At 46.8% G+C, this 25707-nt stretch overlaps 1 protein-coding gene across 12 annotated transcripts in view; it reads left to right on the forward strand.

Annotated features, from left to right (window-relative positions):
• Positions 1-24231, forward strand: part of TMCC3 (transmembrane and coiled-coil domain family 3) — a 299493-nt gene extending 275262 nt beyond the window's left edge. For 10 of the 12 annotated variants that reach the window (XM_058741772.1, XM_058741778.1, XM_058741773.1 and 7 more), the window contains exons 2-4: positions 3910-4826; positions 8621-8756; positions 14291-19011. In XM_058741772.1, the coding sequence (XP_058597755.1) occupies positions 3910-4826; positions 8621-8756; positions 14291-14593 (1356 nt within the window). In that variant the 3' untranslated portion in view covers positions 14594-19011. Of the gene's footprint in view, positions 1-39; positions 168-3909; positions 4827-8620; positions 8757-14290; positions 19012-23507 lie in introns of those variants that run through there. The other 2 variants (XM_058741771.1, XM_058741782.1) reach the window with 2 other exon arrangements.
• The last annotated feature ends 1476 nt before the right edge of the window (positions 24232-25707 follow it).

Genomic DNA, 25707 nt, shown 5'->3' on the forward strand with positions numbered 1-25707 from the left:
GGACTTCTCCAGAGCCAAGCAGGTTTCAGTGGATTTTTAAAAATAACTTAATCTGATCTTCGAGCTCCAGAGGGCAAAAGCGAGGTCTTTAGAGTGTCCCAGACAAAGTGGAGCAAAAAAGACAAGAGTGTGTGATGATTGGTCAAAACTAACGCATGCCTTTAGAGGTGAGGCTCACGGTTACCCCTAGAGATGGGAGTGATGTACTTGTGATGGAGGGGGCACGGGGAGCTTCGGTTCTGGTTGTTGTTGTTGTTGTTGTTACTGTTTTTTACTAGGTCACGGTTATACAGTATGTCCAGTTTGTGACAGTTCATTGAGTATTGAGTTTTATTATTAAATGTGTTCTTTTCTGTATGTAAGTTATACTTCATTTAAAGTTTAAAAGTCCTTATTTGTGGGGTGCCTGAGTGGTTTGGTCAGTCAAGCATCTCATTTTTTATCGCGGCTCAGGTCTTGATCTTAGGGTTGTGAGTTCAAGCCCTGTGTTGGGCTCCACACTCACTGGGCCTAGAGCCTACTTTGAAAAAAAAAAAAAAAATCCTTATTTGTATTTGTGTTGTGTTGCTGCACATTGATTCTCGGAAAAAATCTCCATTTTTTTTTCCTTTTAATTTGGGAGACAGCACGAGTGGGGGAGAGGGCAGAGAGAGAGAGAGAACTCCCAGGTTCAGGGTTCAGTCCCATGAACTGTGAGATCATGACCTGAGCCGAAACCAAGGGTCAGACGCTCAACTGCTGAACCATCCAGGTGCCCCAGAAAAGTTTTCATTTGGTTGAACCTGTTTGAAATGGTATAAAACTTACTACCCAGCTGTGGGGAAAACATCTCTGCCTGAAATGTTCAGGTCTGTATGGGAAGAACATCCAAGGTCACTGTCTTGATTCTATTAAAATATAACTTAAGTGATTTCGGAGTGACTCTCCTGGAATAAAGAATGATGTCATCTGAGTTCGGCAAACATTATCGATAGTCTCCTGTGAATAGGGACAGTGCTAGCACTACAGACCAGGTGTAGGTATGACAAGTCTCTTCCCTAAAGGAGCCTGTACCCGGGATTGGGGGGGGGATGAGTCATGTGGCACCGTGAAAGCACCATGGAGGACCACAGAAAGAACAGGCAGCTTTCTGATGGAGTAGGGAAAGCTTCGTGGAATAAATGGGATTTTAAGTGGAGCTTCAAGAATATGTGGGATTTAAAAAAATTTTTTTAAGTTTATCTATTTTTGAGAGAGAGCACAAGTGGAGAAGGGGCAGAGAGAGAGAGGGGAGACAGAGAATCAAAGCAGGCTGCAGGCTCCAGGCTCCGAGCTATCAGTGCAGAGCCCTACGCGGGGCTTGAACTCACACACCATGAGCTTGTGACCTGAGACAAAGTCAGCGGCTTAACTGAGCCACCCAGGTGCCCCTGAAATATGTGGGATTTTGATAACCAGAAGTGGATGGGTGGCAGGCATTGTGAATATCATTCATATGAGAAAATCCATAGGACATTCCCCTACATTCTGGGAACTTTGGGTTGTAAGGTTCACTTGAGATGAATGGCATCCATTAGGTGCAAGGTGAGGCCTGAAAGGTAATCTAGGGCCTTATAGTGGCTGGGTTGTATTATTCAATATGGGAGGCTTTAGGGAGCCAAAGAAAGTTTCTGAGAAGTAGAAAAGCATGATCAGATCAGTGAATCCCTGCAGTGATACAAATTTGTAGGCTCCTGATTGTGTGGTTACCACAGATTACCCTGTCTGCCCCAGATAAACATTTTCTAGATTTAGTGCGTTCTCTGTTAATGTAATTTGAACCCATTCCTGTTTGGGTTCACTAGTGAGCCATAGATACAGAGTTTCCTTGAGCTCCCTCTGGTCTTCTCTAGGACTTGAAGATGATTATCCCATACCTTCTTTATTCCCTACGCCCACCCGTCTGTCTTGATCAGGTGACGTCAGAACTCCTTTCTCCTTTTTTCTAGTCTTACAAGTGACTTGGCATTTATTTACTTCCAGCCTTTCCTTTGTGACACTCTTCTGCCAGATAAAACACCCAGTGTCTCTTATTCATAGCAAAATTGTGTGTTGGAAGAGAGGGGCCAAGAAATAATGTTAACAAACTTTTGTAAGTTGTGTAGGAGGACTGACTCACCAGCCTGGGATTGTGTCCCACTATGCCATTGGGCTCCCTTCTCTGGGAGAAAGCACTGGGCAAGATTGTGCATGGGACAGAGTGTTAATACTTCATCGTTGGAAATGAACACATTCGAGTCTGGGTCACTTAGGCAGGGTGAGGTGTGTTAATATCTTATTAATATTTTGCTATTTCTGCCTACTGTTCCTTTAAAAAAAATAACTTGTGCTGAATATTGTCTCCCATTTGATTCCAGTGAGACTCTGTATCAAGGGATTATTCTAATCAAGAGGTAGTTAACTTGACAAATCAGATGTTTCAGTTTAGAGGTTACAAATCTTTCGAGGTTGTGTTCAGACTCTGCAAAGGCTTGTCTTTAGTCCTTTGGGGACACCTTGGTAGAGTGTCCTGACACAGACAGAGAACCCCATAAGGGTGACTTGAATTCAGATCCTGGCTCTTGATGTCTCAGTTTGTACATACATGGGTTTAACATAGTCTTTACTTGGCATGGTAGGATCAAACAAGACACATATCCATGGTACCTGGCACCCAGGCTCCCTTCGTCTTTCCTTTTCCCTTTCCCTTGCCCTTTGCCCTTGCCCTTTCCCTTGCCCTTGCCCTTTCCCTTTCCCTTTCCCTTTCCCTTTCCCTTGTCCTTGCCCTTGCCCTTGCCCTTGCCCTATCCCTATCCCTATCCCTATCCCTATCCCTTTCCCTTTCCCTTTCCCTTTCCCTTTCCCTTTCCCTTTCCCTTTCCCTTTCCCTTTCCCTATCCCTATCCCTGTCCCTGTCCCTATCCCTTGCCCTATCCCTTGCCCTATCCCTTGCCCTATCCCTATCCCTATCCCTATCCCTTGCCCTAGCCCTAGCCCTAGCCCTAGCCCTTGCCCTTGCCCTTGCCCTTGCCCTTGCCCTTGCCCTTTCCCTTTCCCTTTCCCTTTCCCTTTCCCTTTCCCTTTCCCTTTCCCTATCCCTTTCCCTATCCCTTGCCCTTGCCCTTGCCCTTGCCCTTGCCCTTGCCCTTGCCCTAGCCCTTGCCCTTGCCCTTGCCCTTGCCCTAGCCCTAGCCCTTGCCCTTGCCCTTGCCCTTGCCCGGCACAAACCTGTGGTGCTCAGTGATACTTTGCACTTCTTCCCCAGGTGGCCCTTGAGTGAGAAAGCCATTTCACAGGGTATTATCACTTGCTGTTCTGTTTTTTTAATCACTTCCGTTGTGGTTGGGTTGTTTATTTCCACCTGTACACACTGTACTGTTTACTCAGTTAGTAAAATTAATTTTGCATCATATTATCCCATCACATCGGCTTAATGATTCCAGTAAGAAAATAATTTCTTGTGTTGATGATGAATGTACCTGCTGGAACTTTTCCCTCATTCTTCTTCTTAAGTGATTGAGGTCTGAACTGGGTGCATTTCCCACAGTGTCAAAATTCACCGTGCGTGGAGCATGGCAGGCACCCTAGTTACCTGGGCATCTGGGGAAACTAGGACTGAGGGTAACCTTGTCCCATTATGCATTTTCCACCCTGGCAACTGACAATTACATGTAATCAGGCAAAACATTGGAAGCCCTGGGAAACCTGAATCTCATAGTACACATGGATGCAGGAAGGAGTTGGGCTGTCCTCTGTTCAACTGGGAGAATAGTAGGGAGTTTTTATCTTAGGAATACTTGCAGTTTAAAGATCTGGGACCTGAAGTATGTCTGTAGTGTGTGCCCAGATTCTCTCACAGTAACTGTGCCTTTGCCTTCAAGTCTTCAAGTGCTTCCTCCCTGTCTCTTTCAGGTAGAGCGACATGACATGAACACCCTAAGCCTGCCCCTGAACATTCGCCGAGGGGGGTCCGACACCAACCTCAACTTTGACGTACCGGATGGCATCCTGGACTTCCACAAGGTCAAACTCAGTGCGGACAGCCTGAAACAAAAAATTCTCAAGGTGACAGAGCAGATCAAGATCGAGCAGACGTCCCGCGACGGCAATGTTGCAGAGTATCTGAAACTAGTCAACAGTGCAGACAAGCAGCAGGCGGGCCGCATCAAGCAAGTCTTTGAGAAGAAGAATCAGAAGTCCGCTCACTCCATTGCCCAGCTTCAGAAGAAGTTAGAACAGTATCATAGAAAGCTCAGGGAGATCGAGCAGAATGGAGCCTCCAGGAGCGCAAAGGACATTGCCAAAGACAACCTGAAGGACGTGCCGCACTCCCTGAAAGATGCCCACGCGAAGTCTCGAACTGCTCCCCACGGCACGGAGTGCGGGAAATCGGGCATGCCGGGCGTGTCCCTCACCCCGCCCGTGTTCGTCTTCAATAAGTCCAGGGAGTTTGCCAACCTGATCCGGAATAAGTTTGGCAGCGCCGATAACATCGCTCACTTAAAAAATTCCCTGGAGGAATTCAGGCCTGAAGGGAGTCCGCGGGCCTATGGGGGCAGCGCCACCATTGTGAACAAACCCAAGTACGGCAGTGATGACGAGTGTTCGAGTGGCACGTCGGGCTCCGCCGACAGTAACGGGAACCAGTCCTTCGGGGCCAGCGGAGCCGGCACGCTGGACAGCCAGGGCAAGCTCACCATGATCCTGGAGGAGCTGAGGGAGATCAAGGACACCCAGGCACAGCTGGCCGAGGACATCGAGGCGCTGAAGGTGCAGTTTAAGAGAGAATACGGTTTTATTTCTCAGACGCTGCAAGAGGAAAGATACAGGTATGTCAGACTGTTCTCTTGGAATTCTTCTAGAAGCATGACTTAGTGCAGAGAGATTGCTTGGAAGTGACACGCTCGTGGTTGTGTTTTCCACGGATATGGATGTGGATCAAAAAAACATTTAAAATCAGTGTTTTCCATACTTCGTGATTCTAAACTTTATAGTTTGTGACGTACAGGTTGATACTTCAGAGAGAGTTAAAATGCCGCTGTATAGTCTGTAGCTCATGTGCACGTGGAGTTCCTTCTTAAGCTCCAGCAGACTTCTGTCATAAAGTTTTGTTACACTAATTCATAGATCTGTATTTTATTTTCCTCCGTGATAACTGTCAAGTAAATGACCCATTGTATGGTTGGGGAACCTGGGTGACTCAGTTAGCTAAGCGTCCTACTTCGGCTCAGGTCATAGTTTCGCAGTTTGTGAGTTTGAGCCCACATCAGGTCAGCACAGAACCCAATTCGGATCCTCTGTCTACCTCTCTCTCTGCCCCTCCCCTGCACGCATGCTCTCTGTTTCTGTCTCTCTCAAAAATAATAAATAACCATTTTTAAAAGAAATCACTGCATTGTTCAACAAGGTAGATTTTCTTTGGCACATTAATCTTAAAGTTTTTATATAGTGTACATTTTTTTTATGTACGATATTTTGCTCACTAAACTTTTCACCATAGTTTTCAAAAGAAATCTTAAGAGTAAAGTATAAATTCAAATCTTGTGGATTATATTAGCTAATTTTATTTTGTTATATTAGCTCATCTTTTTAAAGTTTATTTTTATTTATTTTGAGAGAGAGAGCACATGCACAAGTGGGGGAGGGGCAGAGAGAAGGAGAGACAGAATCCCAAGCAGGCTCCACGCTGTCAGTGCAGAGCTCCATGCAGGGCTCGAACCCACGAACTATGAGATCATCGCCTGAGCCGAGATCAAGAGCCCAATGCCTAACTGACTGCGCCGCCCAGGCACCCCTATATCAGCTACTTCTAAAAGATATTTATAGGCTAGATTTTATGTGCCTATAACTAATTAATAAAAATATTAAGAAGTGATTTTCTACTGTTTCTCAGTAAAAAGATTCCCCAAAGTTTGTTTTGTTTTGTTTTGTTTTGTTTTGTTTTTTTAAGATTTTAAGTAATCTCTGTACTAGTGTGGAGCTTGAACCCACAACCCTGAGATCAAGAATCACATGCTTGCTACCAACTGAGCCAGCCAGGCGCCCCCAAAATTGTGGTTGTTTGTTTTGTTTTTTGTTTTTAGTCAAAACGAACATGTTAACTTATAAAAATGTAGACAAAAAGTTAAATGCCCATGGGACACCCGGGTGGCTCAGTCAGTTAAGCGTCCAAGTTTGGCTCAGGTCCTGATCTGGTGGTTCGTGAGTTTAAGCCCTGCATCAGGGTCAGCACAGAGCCTGGAGCCTGCTTCAGATTCTGTGTCTCTCTTTCTCTGCCCCTCCCCAGCTCACATGCTGTCTTTCTTTCTCTCAAAAATAAATAAGAATTTTAAAAATTAAAAAAATATTAAAAGAGGGGCGCCTGGGTGGCTCAGTCTGACTTCAACTCAGGTCACGATCTCGCGGTCAGTGAGTTCGAGCCCCGCGTTGGGCTCTGGGCTGATGGCTCGGAGCCTGGAGCCTGCTTCGGATTCTGTGTCTCCCTCTCTCTCTGCCCCTCCCCTGTTCATGCTCTGTCTCTCTCTGTCTCAAAAATAAAAAAACGTTAAAAAAAAAAAAATTAAAAAAAAATATATAAGAAAAAATATTGAAAGCCCATTACATATTGTAAGGTTAAACTTTAAATTTAACTTACATACTTTATATCTCAAAATGGTTTTAAATGTATTAATTTGTAAATGTGGCTTTTTTCAGCTCTTATATTCTATGAAACCAGTTTTTAAAACTTTCAGCATACATCTTTGACTCTAGTGTCTTTCTCACATAACTATTTTTGAGTCACAAGTTTTCCAGAAAATACTGACTTCAATTCCATCTGAATAGTTCGGGATATACTACTCTTTAGATCCAAATTTTATTCCAACTCACAAATACCCACTTATATAAATTTAGGGTAGTTTCCTCATTTGTCGTGTAGTTATGTTTGTGATTGTCCAAGGGTTAGCCTCTGACTGTATCGTTTGCTGTAAGAGATCCTTAAAAGGCTTTTACACCAACATTGGGTACCTATGAAGTCCTATCTGAGAATAATTATTAAATCTTCATTAAATTACTTTTTTTTAAGTGTATTTATTTTTGAGAGAGAGAGCATGAGCGAGCGTGTGGGGGAGGGGCAGAGAGAGAGGGAGACACAGAATCCGAAGCAGGCTCCAGGCTCTGAGCTGTCAGCACAGAGCCCGAAACGGGGCTCAATCTCACGAACTGTGAGATCATGACCTCAGCCAAAGTCGGACATTTAACCGACTGAGCCACCCAGGAACCCCTGCATGAAATTACTTTTTGATCTCACTTTTTTTCTTGAGGTATAATTGACATATAATCTGTCTCCCTCCCTCTGTCTCTCTCTCATATGATTCTGTCAGGTGACCTATATAAGCATCTAACACTGACATTGATAGAAGTCATTTCAGGCTAATGCATTACCCAAATAGTGCTTCCTGTTTTCAAATAAACATTCTAAGTTTTCAAATATAAGACAAATCCCTCTTCTTTGAGGGAAATGGGAGGTGGGAATGACAATCTTTGTTCTTCCGTTACTTAAGATTTGGACTTTTGGGGGCGCCTGGGTGGCTCAGTCGGTTGGGCGTCCGACTTCGGCTCAGGTCATGATCTCGCGGTCCGTGAGTTCGAGCCCCGCATCGGGCTCTGGGCTGACAGCTCAGAGCCTGGAGCCTGTTTCGGATTCTGTGTCTCCCTCTCTCTGACCCTCCCCCGTTCATGCTCTGTCTCTCTCTGTCTCAAAAATAAATAAATGTTAAAAAAAAATTAAAAAAAAAAAAGATTCGGACTTTTGGAAATGCCACTTGTAAGTCATTTATAATTTCTTTCTTTAAAAAAATTTTTTTAAAGTTTATTTATTTTTGAGAGGGAGAGGGAGTGCCTGAGTGGGGGAGGGGCCAGAAAAAGGGAGACAGAAGATCCGAAGTAGGCTCCATGCAGGGAGCACAGAGCCCAATGCCAGGCTTGAACTCACAAACCATGAGATCATGACCTGAGATCATGACAAGTTGGCCGCTTAACTGACTGAGCCACCCAGGCTCCCCTATAATTTCTAATGAGTTTAATGTTTTTATCAGCACTAAGTTCCAAGAATTGAAACATGTTTTCAGAATCAGAGTATGCCTTGGGAAATGGAGTTAACTCTAGTGTAGAAGTTGGTTCTTTCCTTACGGGCTCTCTGGGCTTGAGAGCCATGCCTGTGAACCAGAAGGCGCTGTGCAGGCAGAAGGGGCGGTGGGGGGACACCAGCAGGTCCTTGTCTCGAGCCGGACCCCAGACAGCCTTCCCTGTCCGTTGACCGGCACTGGTGAGTGCATCAGGCCTGTTGTGTCGTCACCGCAACTCCTCCTTACAGCAGCCCTTTTGGGCAATTCTTACTATTTTCCCCATTTCTCAGCTTGTCTGATGAGGTGGGAAAGCCAACTTCGGTGTGCGTGAAACCTCAGGAGTGAGGACGCAGAAGTTAATGTGACAGAGACCAGTGCTTTTAGCTGGAATTCACGGTTAGCCAAAAGCATGTTCCCTGTAGCTGGACGTATTCTTTCGGAAGCATAGTCTTCCGGGGAATGAAAACCAGGAGACCTTTGAAGTGTCACACTCAGAATCAGCTCCTGTCTTTGCAAAGGTACGAGCGACTGGAAGACCAGCTGCACGACCTGACGGATCTGCATCAGCACGAGACAGCCAACCTGAAGCAGGAGCTGGCCAGTATCGAGGAGAAGGTGGCCTACCAGGCCTATGAGCGCTCACGGGACATCCAGGTACCGTTCCCTTCGCCGTCAGGCACTCAACGCGGGCTCTTCCCAGCCTTTAAGTCGTTCAACGAACTCTAAATGCATTATCCCATAAACCCGACAGGATTCCTGGCACGTGCAGCAAAATGTTTTCTCTGCACAAACATTCTCTACCTTATTAACCCCATTAGCTCATGTTCTAGGTGTCACTGAGTAAAGAGGCTATTCTCTGTGTAGTTATTTTGATTAACAAATATTTATTATCTACACAAGCCCATCGCCTATAACCTCTCCTCCCTCCCCGCCCCCTCTACCACCCCTACCAAAATTGCAAAACTTTTTAAATATGAGGCAAACCTTGCCTTCAAGAAGCTTACTGACTAGATGGGGAGTCAGGATTGGGTAACCTGCCAAACGGCTCAAGCATACGTGAACAGGGGCCAAATTATGTGATCCAGACAGTAAAAGCCACAGGATTCAGACACACAGTGCCCAACAAGCTATGAACTGGTGGGACGGTTGGTCATTTTGCGGTCAGATACTAGATTTTAGTCCCAGGTCAGCCATTTACCAGTTATGTGACCCTGAGCAAGTCTTGGATATGTTTGCTCATCTGTAGACTAAGAATAGCTTGGATATTTGTAAGAATTTCAAGGACTCGAGTGCATACCATATACCATACATTAGCAGAGCACTTGGCATGCCTCCCTTCTCTCTCCAGCTCCTCCTTACAATAACCCTTTCGGGCAGTTCTTACTATTTTCCCCATTTCTCAGCTGTGGAGACTAAGGCAGAGAGGTTAAGTGACTTGGACGAGGTTTTGCGGACAGTCCTTGAATAATGAACGTGAATGAATGTCCAGAGAGGGTGGGACTTGGCAGGGATCGGTAGGATCTGGATGGATGGATGGATGGATGGATGGATGGATGGATGGATGGAAGGGGTTGCTGAGTCAGTGTAAACAAAAGCACGTCTCAGGATTAATGTGATGGCAGCACTGTAGCGAAACAGCCCTAGTCTTCCTGAGGGTTTTTTTTTTCCTGCTACTAGAGGGTCTCTTTCTTTTCTTCTACTTTCACTGAGATAATTGACATACAACTTTGCATTAAAGTGTACAACATAATGATTTCTATGGAGAGAGAGCGCGAGCGAGCGCGCGCAAAATGATCACCTAAGTGAGTTAACATCCATCACCTCACATAATTAGCACATTGTTTTCTTGCGATGAGAATTTTTGAGACCTTCTCTCGTAACAGCTTTCGAATACGTAATACAGTACTGTTAACTGTAGTCATCTGCGTTACACATCACATCCTCGTCTTATAACTAGAAGTTTGGACCTTTTGACCACTTTCACCCATTTCCCCTACCCTCCACCCCTGCCTCTAGGCACCACCAATCTGTTCTTTGTTTCTATGAGTGTGTTTGTTTTTTCAATTCCACACATAAGTGAGATCATACAGCCTGTTTGTCTTCGTCCGTCTGACTCCTCACTTAGCGTCATGCCGTCAGTCCATCCACGTGTCACAAGTGACATGGCCGCATAGTATTCCATTGTGTATATGTGTACCACATTTCTTTATTCATCTGTTGATGGACTCTTAGGTTGTTCTGTGTCTTGGCTGTTATAAATAATGCTGCTGTGAATATGGGGGTTCTCTTCTAGAAACTGGTTTCATTTCCTTCGGGTATATACTCAAAAGTGGAATTGCTGGATCATAGGGAGTTCTAGGTTTCATTTTTTAAGGAATTTCTATATTGTTTTCCATAGTGGCTACAGCAGTTTACATTCCTATTGATCTTCTTTTTTTCTTTTTTCAAAGTTTATTTATTTTTGAAAGAGAAAGGGAGAGAGGGACAGAGAGAGAGGGAGATAGAGAATCTCAAGCAGGCTCTTTCCTGTCTGTGCAGAGCCCAACGCGGGGCTCGAACTCACAAACCGTGAGATCGTGCGTGACCTGAGCTGAAATGAAGAGTCAGACGCTTAACCGCCTGAGGCACCCAGGGACCGTCATCATCTTTTTTAAAAAAGCAAAAAGAGGGGCGCCTGGGTGGCGCAGTCGGTTAAGCGTCCGACTTCAGCCAGGTCACGATCTCGCGGTCCGTGAGTTCGAGCCCCGCGTCGGGCTCTGGGCTGATGGCTCGGAGCCTGGAGCCTGTTTCCCATTCTGTGTCTCCCTCTCTCTCCGCCCCTCCCTCGTTCATGCTCTGTCTCTCTCTGTCCCAAAAATAAATAAAAAACATTGGAAAAAAAAAAAAAAAAAGCAAAAAGGTAGGGGCACCTGGGTGCCTCAGTCGGTTAAGCATCCGACTTCGTTTCAGCTCAGGTCGCGATCTCACGATTTGTGAGTTCGAGCCCCGCGTCGGGCTCTGCACAGATAGGAAAGAGCCTGCTTGAGATTCTCTGTTTCCCCCTCTCTCTGCCCCTCCCCCACTCATGCTTACTTGTTCTCTCTCTCTCTCTCTCTCTCTCTCTCTCTCAAAATAAATAAATTTTACAAAAAAAATAATTAAAAAGCAAGAAAGCACACTCTGCAAGTAGAGCTCAGCTCCATTTTTACAACTTGTCTTTGTAGGCAGTGGTGATTTTCTCCAGCCATACTTTATGAGGGAGAAAACTGAAACATATAAAGGGAGATTTTTTTTTTCCCCCACAGTGTGTGAGCTGGAGTTTCAGCTGCCCACGTTTTGTTCTTCTCTGTGTCGCAGGCTGTGAGTCTGTGCCAATCCCAGGCATCTACTTGGATGTTTCTGGGATCCAGAGCATCAGACGGAGCTGGTGGGAAACCTTCTACCTCTGAGGACCAAGGTGTGGGAGACACTAGGGAGGTTTTGCCCTTGCTCTGGGTTAGGAGACTTAGCATCACCATTGACTGGTTTAAAGAATGTGACCCATTTAAATGTTAAGTGTTGCAGGGTGAACAGTGCAGTCAGTTTTATTAAAACATTCTGTTTTTAGAACATGTCTGGGATGCCACTGGATTATGTCTAAATATGTGGTTTTCTTATTTAGGGGATAGTTTGGGTTAGTGTTCTTTTTTCCTTTTCTTTTTTTAAAAAAAACATACTTTAAAGATGAACGAGTAAGATAAAGTGAGGGACTTCAGAAAGCGAGCTTCACTATATAGAGTAGTTCATTTGAACATTTTTCTGGTTTCGTCTCCAGCTCACAAATGCAAAGAGGACACCTGTCTGTGTGACTATAGAGTCTTCTTTGTTCAGATAGTGAGAGTCCTGGCTCTACTGCTTACCGTGTGACTCTGGATAAGTTAGCTCCCTGGGCCTCAGTTTCCTCATCTGTAAAATGGAAATCTCATCAGTGAGCTTCACCTCAAAAGGCTGTCAGGAGGATTAAATGGATAATATATATAAAGTACTTAAATCTTCCTGACGCATAGCAGGCAGTCAAAAAATAAATGCCGGCCGTGTTTTCTGTTAAATTGGTGAGGAGCCCTATTCCTTGGGGCTTTTCACAATCGGGCCCACTCAAGTTCGTCTTTAGTTCACGTTTGTTTTGTTTGTACAGGCAGGGTTCTACAGTGGGAAGAGCTGCTAAGGTGAGGGTGGCTGTTGTCCACGGGGAGGCAAGGGTTTTACTGTTTTAAGAAACTGAGTTTTGTTTTATTAGAATTCCCAATTAAAACAGGCTTAAGCATAATTCAGTCCGTCCTCTGTCCTTGTCCCCAGTTAAGTTAAACACTGGATCCAAAGAAGCGCTAAGAATCACGGGGCCATCACTTAGTGGGTGCTGTAACTAAAATTCCTTGCAACTCACTACTTAATTTTCTTGGATCTTTCTTTTGGTAAAAAATTTGATAGCAGTTCCAAGGAATTCAGTTCTGGGATTAGTCTGTTTATATATGTAACGTGTGTACCCAATTAAAGATGAATGAGTTTGCCAAAAATGTTGGTCTTCTGTCTTGTCTGTCTGCTTTTCCCTGCCGCGTCTAAAAAAGAGGAGACCGTGAGCTCAAATAGTTGAAAAGAATTCGTGATCTCTGGGGCACGTGCCTGCTCTTTTAGGAGGCCAGCGCTTTTTTAGAATGTGAAAATCTGAAGGAGTTTTACCTTCTCTGTTGGTAACCCATGTCATGAAAGTTACTATAGTAACAGAGAACTCTGTTCTTTGGCCCATAGAGTATATTCAGCGGAAGAAAAGCGAATCAGCGTTACAGCTGTTATGGTTCTTGAAAACCTGACAAGATGGCCGTGTTGTAACCAAGCAAGCACACGTTGGGAAACGAGTTCGACAGTAGGCTAGTGAACTAAAAAGGGGCTCGTTGTACCACCTCTAGTCAGGTCCTGTTCTCCCAAGAGGCACAGAGTTTCCTCTCACGAGCCTCATGCCTCCTTCCTGGCGTCCGTCTGCTCCCTGCTGCATGGCCGGCCCTTTGCTGGGGTAACAGCAGGTGGCCTAGTCCCCATCCTTGTGCAGCTGTGGTCTTCTGGTTGGGGGAGAGGGCTGGGGGAAACTTCACATCGTCCGATGGGGCTGGGACGGCTTCCTAGGTGGGACCTGAGAGGGGAGGGAGATCCACCGGTGAGGAGGGGAGAGAGTGGGGAACCAAACGTTTCAGGCACAGTATATGCATGTACAAAGGTCCCGAACATGCTCCTTTTCCATACTTTAAAAAGCCAGCATGGCCAGAGCATGGTGAGTGGGGCAGGGGAGGGTGGAGACTGGGAGGGGAGAGAAATGGGCCCCTAAAGATAGATGCTGTAGGTCGCATCGACAGGGCTGGGGACGGATTAGCGGAAATGAGTGTCTGGTGGGAGGAACCGGCTGAGCCAGGTGCTGTTTTCTGAGGAAAGGAGCACCAGAAGGGAAACAGGACCGATGGCAGGTGCAGGAGAGGGTGCGGTATGTGAATCCGCACTTGGACATGTTGCATTCCAGGTGCTTCTGAGAAGCTCAGAGGGGGATGTCAAGGAGCCATGTAGATACATGAGTCAAACTCAGAGGAGGTGACTTGGCCAGAGAGACACTTGGGGTCCTCTGTGTCTTAGCGACTGAAGCCTTAGAAAGAACGAGCTCTGGGAAGGATGTGCAGCAGTGGATAGTGTCCTGAGTAACAGCATTCAGAGAGCAAGTGAGAGCCGAGTCGCCCGTGGTCAGTCCTGTCCCCATCCCTTCTCCCTTCATCCTCCACAGCCTGTATAAGTGGATGCATACATCCACTGAGCAGTGGAAACAGGTACCACCTACCCCATGGCTGGGGGTAGTCGCCTGTCCCACAGTGGCCTACCCCTCCTCTGGTTTGGTCCTGATGATACCAACAGATGCCAGTAGTTTATGTGGTTTATTTCAAAATACTTAACCATAAGTCCCCGTTGATGGTATTTTATGGTTGTTCGCTCTGTCCGTGAATAACAGAATAAATGAGTGTTGGGATTCGCGTTTCCCTTCTTTGTCATCATCGTCACCGTCAGCTTGGCTGTTTGAAGCTGCCTCAGCATCGAGTGTCCTGAGCCAGGGAGCTTCCGTGCACATCCAAGCATGTGCTCACGTGTTGCCCATGGTCCCGACAGCGTGTGACCCTTGCTCTCCCTCTTGCCCACAGGAAGCCTTGGAATCCTGCCAGACTCGCATTTCTAAGCTGGAGCTCCACCAGCAAGAGCAGCAAGTCCTGCAGACAGACACCGTGAATGCCAAAGTGCTCCTGGGGAGGTGCATAAACGTGATCCTGGCCTTCATGACTGTCATCCTAGTTTGTGTGTCTACCATTGCCAAGTTTGTCTCGCCCATGATGAAGAGCCGCTTCCACATTCTCGGCACTTTCTTCGCCGTGACTCTTCTTGCGATATTTTGTAAAAACTGGGACCATATTCTGTGTGCCCTAGAAAGGATCCTAATACCCAGATGAAGCCGCGGGTTCCTGTCTTCAGGTTCTTTCAGATTTATGTTTTAAAGAAAACTGTGCATTCTACCAAATTTTCAAATGAACGGGGTTGTGCTGACTAGAGGTGACCAGGCCTGGGCTGTGCATTGTAAATAACTACAGTTCCCTTCACACGGTAGTACTTGCCGGCTCAGTCCCCATCCTTAGCGAATGTGAATCTGTTTCAGAGCTCTCCCCACGTCGCTCACTGCCTTAATCACACCAGATCTTCTGCCCACCTGACTAGCCCAGCATGGCCAGCCTCTGGTTATTGAGCATTTGACATAATTAATGATCCAGAAGAAAAGGGATTTTAAGTCTCTGTCTCTTAAGTCTCTATCACAGTTGAGCTTCACTGTTGCTTGTGGTTGCATTTTTTTCCCTGAGTCCTGTTAGCAGCAAGGATGTAGCAGGACTTGGGGAGGGGAAGTACACGCATTGGCCACGGTGAACCCTCGTGGCTTTTGAAAGTACAGAAAATCCTGTGTCATCCAGTCCACTTGTCCAGAGGACCCTAGGCCCCACCTGTTCCCAGTGTCCATAGCGGTCAGTCGTGCGTGACTCACAAGTAACACGGAAATCTTACGACACGCCTGTTGATCCGTCAGACGTCTAACTTAGATGTTGTCTTGCACTTTAAATGGTAAGATGCGAAGATTTATGAGTGGGGCTTTCACCTTCTAACATCCAGGGAGCCACACGTTGATTTTATCTGAAGTGGCCGTTGAATGCCTTGCCTTCAAGCATGTAGAAATTCTTCCAAATCCCACATCAAGCCATGGCTTGAACATCAGGGTCCAGTAAGCACTACTCTGGAGGTTTGTATTTCAGCACATCTTAATTGTGATAGACCCCCTGTGAGGACGTGATTCACTCTATTCCCTGGCTTGCGAGGGATCGCAAATCTCACTCCACAAATGAAAACAAATGATGCTCGTGTCGTGGGGTTTTTGTTTTTCTTTAAGACAACAGAATTGTACTTTTATAAAGCGAAAGTGCTCTGAGGTAGGAGCTCTGGAAGCAGGAGGGAAATAGGATGTGTGGTCTAATGGGGTGGCAGTCGGATCAGGGGGAGCAGTCGACCTGGATGGAGACTGAGAAGGTCCTCTTATGACCCTGTGAGACCAGCCGGAATCACATAGATTGATCCAGTGTCCAAGCGAAGGCTGTCTGTCACCTCTCGGGATCTTCCTGGAGACAAGGGCCCAGGTAATAGAGGGGCCGCGCTTCTTCCCCTGAGGTGAAAACATTCAGAAGTTAATATCCTCAACCTGTTTGAGGGATTCTACTCACTACTTTCAGCCCAGATGATACTCCCCTTTAAATCTCTTTCTCTCTGTACCTACTGAAAATGAAGTTAGAAGATTTTAATGGAAACGGCTGTTCAGTCCTGCCTCCTGCCATCCGCTCTGTTCTCTGAAGGCGTAAAGATGTATGTTAGTGTACATTTTCTTCCAGAAAACATCAAATCGCCTGGATTTAAATTAAGTGCAATATTTTGCGAACAGCTGCTCTTGGGGAAATCTCCTGAAAAAAAAAAAAATGTGACAGTGCGCCATGGTTTGAGAGAGTGGAACAGTCAAGCATTTGGTACAAGTCCAGCGTGTGTGAGACTTAGACAACTCAAGCTTTCTTCTTTTAACTTGACAGTTCAGTGGTTTTAGTAAATTCACAAACTTCTTCGACTGTCCCCACTATCTAATTCTGGACTCAAGCTTCTTAAAAACAGTGACGATCATTTTGTGAAATCTTTGGCTGTTAAGCATCTTGGATTCAGGGAAGACGGAGTCAGCAGCCCTACCCCCATCTCATGGCTGTGTCCCCTTTCACCATCAGACTCGCCCTTGTTCTGCCAAGTTGGCTGTAAACACACTGTGATCCATCAAACCCTGGGGACAGAAAAGAGTTCCAGATCCAGGGATGGGAGGGAGAAAGAACGGTGTGCTTTCTTTTGCTTCTGTATTTTAACGGCCAGCATTCTCGAGACTTCACCTGTGGGTGTCCGTCTCCATTCGGCTGAGGGCTGGATGCAGCTTCCACCCCTGGGTCCTGGTGGGCACCTCTCAATTTCTGCGCCTCTTTCTGAGGCACTTTGCATATGCCAGAGGTTGTGGCGGAAGTAGATACTGCTGTTATTTTTTTACAGAGAGGGAGAGAGATTTCTAGCCCTTTGAGGTTACGGGTTGCAGGGGAGGACCCAGGACGTGGGCCTGCTTCACTGGCCACCACGCTCCACTCGACATTCGCTTTGACGCTTCCCAGACCTGCATCCGCGTGTCTCCTCTCCGCTGCAGAAGTAGGGGAGGAAATGGAAAGCCACACACTCCGCCCCTCCGCCCCCTCCAGTCTGGAGCTGTTAACAGAAGCGGCTAGAAACTGGCTCTGCTCTGAAATCTAGGGTCTAAATCATCCCATTGATCATGCCTTCTTTTGCGCAGAATCTGTATGTCCACCAGTTCTCGTTAGATGTCAGATAACTTTGTTTTCACTTGGGTATGCTCAACCTACATGGCATGCTTATTTTAGAGTCTTGTTGAAAGTTCATGAAGCTTTTTAATAAGTTGATACACTCCAAGGAGACCTTTACCCTCTGTGGTTTACTGTTCTCTTAAGGAATAAACCCTCCCATTGTATTTCCTTTCCCGCACAAGGGTAAGATTAAATAAAATTTTATACATTATTCAATTAAAAATAGTGATCCAACTGGGATATATCATGGAATTGGTTATTTAATTTACATTTAAGTCAGCTAATCCCTTTCCCCACCTTTCATTCGTAGTAAAGATGAAGCCAGTCATGGGATGGTCAGGCACCTGCTCACTCAGCAAACTTAGTGCTTTGAGATACTGGACGTTGCAGGGGCATCTGGGTGGCTCAGTCGGTTAAGTGCCGACTTCAGTTCAGGTCATGATCTTGCAGTTCATGAGTTCAAGCCCTGCATCGGGCTCTGTGCTGACGACTCTGCTTAGGAATCCGTGTCTCCCTCTCTCTCTCTCTCTGCCCCTCCCCCACTCGTGCTTGTTTTTCTTCTGTCTCTCTTAATAATAAACATGAAAATTAAAAAAAAGATACTGGATATGGCATTCTAGCACAGGATTTTTTTTGTGACATACTATTTTCATGATCACCAAGATAATGATAGTTAGCTGAGGGCAAAACAAAAATCTAAAAATCCTCTTATGTGGGTATTGGAATCAGTTATCCCAGTTTACATTTTGAGTATCATCAAGCCAGAACAAAACATTGAACTCCCCCCCCCCGCCCCCCGCCCCCCGCCCCAATTCAAACCACAATGAAGCCGTAAATAAAAGTACTCCACTGCTGATTTTGTACAGAGAGTAGGATCAGCCCCTGGTTTCTAGCATGTGGTTTTGCTTACGTGATGAGTATGAACTGTTGACAGACTGAGATCTCCGCTTCCATTACGGCCCAAACGCGGTTATCCCTCTCCATCAATTAACAACCGTGGGAATTAGCCCTTCTACTTTGTCACTCTTGTTTTTATTGGAATATTGCCCTGCTAGGTATGTTTACTGCCCTGCTTTTTCTCTAGCATATCAGGTTTAATTATGGGATCAATAACTGTGATGGGAATTGGAGTCACTCAAGCAACTATTTTTGTCCTTTTGGATTGAAGTTTAAATACCAAATTGTTTTGCATCAAACAGGAACATCTTTGTACGGAATCTAAGTATGATTGTATTGGTTTGGAAAAGCATTTCGGTATGCTTATTAAAATGAGCCTGTGTGATTAAACAACCTCTACTGCATATTTCTATAATTTTGAGGAGTGAGCCAGGAGTAGGGTGAAATGGCATTTAAGATTCAGGGCTTTAGCTGGAGAGAAATGTTTCAAGAAGTTTAACACACGTGCTAAGGAAGGAGTTGGTCTAAAAGGATAAATCACTGAAAAGAATAATATTAGCCATTTACATCAAAAATGGTTATGAAGCTAAAAGAAGGTACAGTTAACAAGAGTTTGGTAACCCAGAAGGTAAAAAGCAGAACTAACCTATAATTTTCTAAAGTCAGTACAATTCTCTGTTTATAAGAAGCTGGAAAGTAATGTATCTTGATTGTTTTAAGAATAATTTATGTGTTGCAATTTTAATTTATTTAAAACATGTCTCCTGTGTTTGTCCTAAGAGAAATGTTTCAACAAAACGTGCTCTGTGTTTAAGATATGTTTAGGCCGTAGCTAGCAGTTCTGAAAATGGAAACTAGAATGTTTATTGTGAGGTCTTTTCTAGAATTTCCATTTGGTGAGATACCATATAGTTTCATGTCAGCCTAAAATTGTAAATTCTGCGTAGATTGTCACCCTATTCAAAGCAGGTGCCATTATTTTTTTAAATAAACACTTGATGTTAGCTTTGATGTTAAATAAAGAGTTAGATTTCTTAAATTTTCATATTTGTCAGAGCCCATCTCAGTAGTAGGTGTGTGTGTGTGTGTGTGTGTGTGTGTGTGTAATCAATTTTTTAATGGATTTTACTTTTTAGAGCAGTTTTAGGTTCATGGCAAACCTGGTCAGAAGGTACAGAAATTTCCTGTATACTGCCCCCTGCCAAGCCCCACACATGCATAGCCTCCCTCCTATCACCCCCCACCCACCCAGAGGGTACATTTGTTAAAATGACGGCCTACAACCTACATTGACACATCATTATCACTCATGACTTTATAGTTACACAAGGGTTCACTCTTTGACGTCCCATGGGAATAGACAAATACATAACGGTGTGTGTCGACCATACTACTAAGTAACACACAGAATAGCTTCACTGCCCTAAAATTCCTCTGTGTTTCACCTATTCGTCCCTCCCCCCCGGCCCCACCACCTGTAATAAATTTTTAAACTAACTGACGTCTATTCCATAGAAAGTTGCTGGTGTGTGATGTGTGGGAGAGAGAAGGATTGTTTCTTCACGGTGCTTGGAATGCTAGGAAAGGTGTCCCGGTGCTATGGAAAGGGGGGATGTGGGAGGATGCTGAGGACATGATGAGCTGGACTGAGAGGCCGTGCGGACACTGCTCGGGTGTGCACACGACCAGAGCACGGTGAGCAGAGTCCTCCGGCTGAAACAGTCTGGTTAGTGGGGTTTCTCGTTTGTCTGGTGCTCTGGTGTTTACAAAGCACCTTCTTTTTAAAATGCAGTAACTCGGGGCGCCTGGGTGGCGCAGTCGGTTAAGCGTCTGACTTCAGCTCAGGTCACCATCTCGCGGTCCGTGAGTTTGAGCCCCGCGTCGCGCTCTGGGCTGATGACTCAGAGCCTGGAGCCTGCTTCCAATTCTGTGTCTCCTTCTCTCTCTGCCCCTCCCCCCTTCATGCTCTGTCTCTCTCTGTCTCAAAAATAAATAAAAACGTTAAAAAAAAAAAAAATTTTAAAATGCAGTAACTCACCTGAGCCAGTCCTGTGACGTGGGCACACCGTCATCCCCATTATATAGACGGAATCGAAGGTCAGGCACACGTACTTTTCCCAAGGTCATCGCTAGTGAAGGAGGGAGTCGGGATTCTCGTTGCTTTTGCTTCTGATCCTGCCTGGTTAGCCCTCTGCTTCCAGTCAACTGCAGGCCGTGGGCAATTTCCCGGTCATCCAGTAACCGCCTTGTACGGACAAAAGAACTAGAGCTCTCAGATGATGGGAGAGCCCGTAATAGATCAGCCCGTTCCCTGCCCTAGAAAACAGTGCACGGGACTCTGGAAGTCTTACAGGGTCCACTGTTGTTTTCACACCCGTTGTTATCTGATATCTGAAGAGGTAAAGACAGAACACGGAAGTGATTACAGTACATGTGTGTCCAGCCCAGCATAGTCCCAAATGTTGCTTTACTAAGTCTGTATTTCCTTAAAAAAGAGACGGAAATGGAAGAAAAGTTTAGTGGGTTCTAGCTAATACGGAACAATACTAATGCTGTGGAATAAAGCAGCGCTCTCTGATTTTGAGTAAAGTATGGACTCAACAGAAAAAATCTGTTCATCCTCAAATGCCTGAGGATGTTCATAGCCACAACTTGACAAAGTTACAGCCTAACAACGTTACATAATAGCTTTTCTTATCTGCAAATTCTCCTTACAAAGTTACTTTCTAATAGGTATGACCGTGAGATGTCGAAATTTATAGGACCCACATGGCGATACCCAACAGCACCTTTCTGGGCCTTCATAGACGTGGGAGAACAGCTCACATTCTTTGAGCATTTGCTGGGTACGATGCTGTGTGCCAAAGGCTTTGCCTGTTAGATCACATGTAATTTTTCCATCACCCGTTAAGTGAGGGACTATTATCCCTCCTTCACAGATGGGGAAACAGGCTCAGAGTGGCTACATGACTAGCAGCATCACGCCACGAGCAATGGCAGGAGTGTCTATTCAGCCCCACACTCGCGTCACTCTGGAGCCCATCCTGGTCGCCATGACCCTGCGCCGTAATAAAAGGGGTTGAACGACTGGCTCTCTAGCTCACTAGCTCCCGGCTCCTGTGAACCCTAGGAGCCACTTGTAACCCTAAGACTGCAACAGTGCTATAGTTGCAAATCGTACATTTACATGTTTGCATGATTGGCTCCCTGTGGGGAGGGCAGTTACCTGAAGCAACATCCTAGATCTTTGAAGAGACGTGGGCTGACGGATCTGTGGATGAAGAGAAGGGTGAACTGTTAATTAAAGAAACTTCTAGGGGCGCCTGGGTGGCTCAGTCAGTTAACCATCCAACTTCAGCTCAGGTCACGATCTCCCGGTTCGTGAGTTCGAGCCCCACGTCGGACTCTAACTCGGAGCCTGAAGCCTGCTTGGGATTCTGTGTCTCCCTCTCCCTCTCTGCCCACCCTCCCCCCCCCCCCCCCACTCATGCTCTGTCTCTCTCTCCCTCTCAAAAACAAACATTAAAAAAAATTTTTTTAGTAAAAAAATAATAAAATAAACTCACACCCTCTCTGGCTTCCTGAGCTTCTTGTATAATTGGCAGTTGGCTTGGCTGAGTATTTATCAGCTGTTTTGCTTTGCTTTGAGACGGTCAAGTCCCTGGTAGCTTCTGCTCTGTGCTCCATGACATCTGCTACTATCTTTGGTGACTTACCTCTGAAATGTTTTTCCTTGCTCAGCCAGCCAGAATTTCTCTCCTGCCAGTCCTTTAACTTAACTAAAGCAGTTAACAGGAATGAGCGTCAGTCATGTTAACAGCTGTTTTGCTGGTGATTGCTCTGGCCCAGGCATTGGAGATTGGATTTTTTTTCCCCCCTGTTCTGCTTGAAAATAAGCTACTGAGTAGTAGAGGGAAAAAAAAAGAAGAAGAAACAAAGCCTGTACTAACAGTTAAGGGACTCCATTTACCGAAGAAACTCTCAGGGGCCTGGATTCTTCTCTGATTCTTGGACTGTCCACTTACAAGCAGTGATGCTGACCGAACCTTCCATTGGCTGTTTCCGCCCCAAAATGGTTTTGACAGCTATTTGCTCATCATGCTCCCCTTGTGGTTTGAAATCAAAGCCCTCTAGCTGTAGGGAACAGAAATAACAAGATAGACACCCAAAATTTAGGTCAGAGGCAGGACACATACACCCCCCTGCGTAGTGGCTCAAGCCAGTAGGGACCTAAACACAGGCCCGGATTCACAGAGAGGTGACTTTCCCCAGACACTATGGTCAGAATTGTTGCGAGGTGACTTCCTGCTATGTGTAGGGTTTCCCCTTGTCAACAATATGTAATTATCTGAGAACATCGACGAAAACCGGTATGGAGCTGGAATGAGTCAGTCGCTTGAGTATTTTCAGTATTTTCGCTTAAGTATCGTTCGGTCGCTCAAGTATTTTCCCTGAAAGGAAGAGCTGGAAGGACACAAGGGGGCTGAAGGCTGGTGGCTGGCTCTCCCATTAGGTGGCCAGTGGCCAGCAGTGTGCTGTTGGCCCTGGTGGAGGCAGGCACCCCGACTGGCCAATGGCCACGGGCCTTCTGTGTGTCCAGTTCATGGGGCTGGTTCACGGCCTCCCTGAGAGTACTTAACTCCGCTTGGGCTCCTAGCCACCCTGGGGGGATGGGGGGTGTCTGGCTTCCTTAGTAGGCCTGTCCTACTGGGACAGACTGAGCTAGTCAGCTGGCCAGAGCATTTCAGCCCCTTGGAAGCTATTTATATTTGAGTGGCAATCAGTCCATTTGCTTGTTCTTGTCAGGGATGTTCTTGTCAGAGTTGGGTTAGCATGAATAGGTTTCACAGGAGTAGTCACCTAATAAACTCATAAGTAGTTTCTGAACTGTTGCTTCACATGCAGGAAGTCCTGCTTGAAATGGTAGGGACTTGTCCCTTCCCTGCAGTCTGATTGACCTAGGGAAATGGCTTTTTTCTTTTTTTAAGTTTATTTATTTTGAAGGAGAGAGAGAGAGAGAGAGAGTGGGAGGGAGGGGCAGAGGGCGAAGAAGAGAGAGAATCCCAAGCAGGCTCCATGCTGTCAGCACAGAGCCCAACACGGGGCTCGAACTCATGAACAGTGAGATCATGATCTGAGCCGAAACCAAGAGTCAGACGCTTAACTGACTGAGCCACCCAGGTGCCCCGACCTAGGGAAACGCTTAACCTCTCAGAGTCAGTCTTTCCTAAACTGTGAGGTGCCTAAGGGCTGCAAGGTTTAGAGAAAGTGCTTGGAACGAGACGTTCAGTCATGTCCTGTGTTTGTCAAGCACCTACCGTGTGTCGGGCACCGTTCTAGGCACAGGCATACAAAACAGTGTTCCCGTCCTGGTTACATTCTGGGGGAGGAGATAGATGATAAGGGAAAATACTTGGCAGCGGGAAGGGCCGTGCTCGGAGCATTCAACCTAAAATTAAATTTTACCTCCATGTTCTTAAGGAGGAAATGAACTTCCTGAGTCGTTTTTTTCCCCCTCAGCTCCATTTCACAGACAGCCACGTGGGCAGGACTGAACAGAGCCCTTTACAAAGGAAATATGTCTAAGTCACAGAGACTCGGCACCACAGCAGGAGCGCTTCGAAGATCTGGGGCGGTTCTGTTCAGAAAGGGGATGCGATGCCCCCCTGGTATCCCTGCTCATTTTGGCTTGACATGAACAACATGCAAATGAGCACCTGGGTCTGAGTCAGCAGTGAGTAACCCCTCGGCAGGATGCTGAGCCCTGAGCGCACACGCGGCCTCCCCTGCGGGCTCCTCACTCAGCACCCCCCACCCGTGGCCCCTGCCCAGGCACGCCCCTGCCCCCCTTTCAGGCCAGCTGCTCCCCGCACCTGAGCCCAGGCCCGTGGGTCCCGCTGGGGCCTGGGGCCTTCCCCCACAGCAAGTGCCAAGGACAACACTCCCTTCTGGAGCCCCCTTCCCTACTAGCTCTCCCTCACCGGAGGCCCACTCCTCCTGCCTAACTTCCCTCCTCGGCTCCCCGCCGCTCCCCTTCATCACTGTCATTGCAGACCCCCTGCCTGCCTGCTCCTGTGTCACCAGGTCCCGTGTGACCTGAATCCTGCCCTTCCTCATCTCTCTTCTCCTTCACCACCGCGTCTTTTAAAGAAATAGTCTCGGGGCGCCTGGGTGGCTCAGGTCATGATCTCACCGTTCATTGGGTTCGAGCCCCACAGCGGGCTCTGCGCTATCGGGCCCGGAACCCGCTTCGGATCCTCTGTTCCGCCCTCTCTCTCTGCCCCTCCCTTGCGTGCGCGCTCTCAGAAATAAACAAAAAGAAAAACAAACGAGAAAAAAATAGTCTCCACTCCTCTCTCCCAAGACTTCTTCATCTACTAAAACCTCATCCAGCCCCCAGAACTGACCTAACACTTGTCCGCTCCTCTGGCACCCACATCACAGCCCGTACCTTCCCGTTTGCCGCTGCCGAGGCTCCCTTCGGTCTGGAGCGTTGTGCTCCCGTTGAGTCTTTCCCTGCCACTCCTCTTCTGGTTCTCCTGCTACCCCTTGACCACTGTCTGGTTTTCCTCGGCTGCTCTGTGTCCCTTCACCTCTGTACGGACCCCCACGATTCGGCTGCCATCCCCTTGACTAATAACCGCCATCTCGTGCAGTGAGTAGCTGCCTCTGTTTTCAGCCACAGACCCGTATTTCCAATTACTTACCTGTCCTTCGTTTCTACATGGGTCTCTGCAGGGCACCTCAGAGTATACAGCCAAGCTCATTCTTTTGCCCTTGCATCAAATCTGCTCTTTCTAGGGCACCTGGGGGGCTCAGTCAGTTAAGTGTCCAACTTTGGCTCAGGTCACGAACTCACAGCTTGTGAGTTTGAGCCCCGCCTAGGGAATCTGTGCTGTCATGCAGAGCCCACGTCCGATCCTCTGTCCCCATTTCTCTCCCTCTGCCCCTCCCCCGCTAGTGCGTGTGTTCACATGCGCTCTCTCTCTCAAAAATAAATAGGCATTAAAAAAAATTTTTTTTTAAATCTGCTCTTTCTGTTCTGCCATTAAAGGCACCACCGCCACCCCCTCCCCTACCCCAACTAGAAACTTCAGAGCCGCCCATCCTCCTCACCAGCATCACCAAGTGGTGTCAATTCTCCCTTATATTTTTTTTAAGTTTATTTACTTGTTTTGAAAGAGAGAGAACGTGGGGGAAGGGCAGAGAGAGAGAGAGAGAGAGAGAGAGAGAGAGAATATCCCAAGCAGGTTTCACATGGTCAGCATGAAGCCCAAAGTGGGTCTCGAACCCACGAACAGCGAGATCATGACCTGAGCTGAAACCGAGAGTTGGACACTTAACTGGCTGAGCCACCCAGGCAACCCCAGTTCTCCCTTCTAAGTAACCCCCCAAACTGCCCACTTCAGTCTACCCTACCTGCCACCACCATGGTTCTGGGCGCCATTATTTCTCCCCAGGACAGTTGTAAGGGCCTCCAAAATGGTATGCCCGATGTCTGGCTTTGCCCCACCCCATGCCATCTCCCATGCGCCTGCCAGTGTGATCTTTCTAAAATGCAAATCGGACCACGTTGTCCCTCTGCTTAAACCCCTCAGTGGTTCCCCACTGCCCACAGGGTCGAGTCTGAGTTTCTGAGTGGGGCCCAGGAAGGTCCTCAGGGTACCAGAGCCAACCGCGCTCCGTGGCCTCGTCCTATCCTCCCACCTCCCACTCCCCACTGGCCCCATGAA

Source organism: Neofelis nebulosa, chromosome 8 (assembly GCF_028018385.1).
Source record: "Neofelis nebulosa isolate mNeoNeb1 chromosome 8, mNeoNeb1.pri, whole genome shotgun sequence".
NCBI classification, from domain to species: Eukaryota; Metazoa; Chordata; class Mammalia; order Carnivora; family Felidae; genus Neofelis; species Neofelis nebulosa.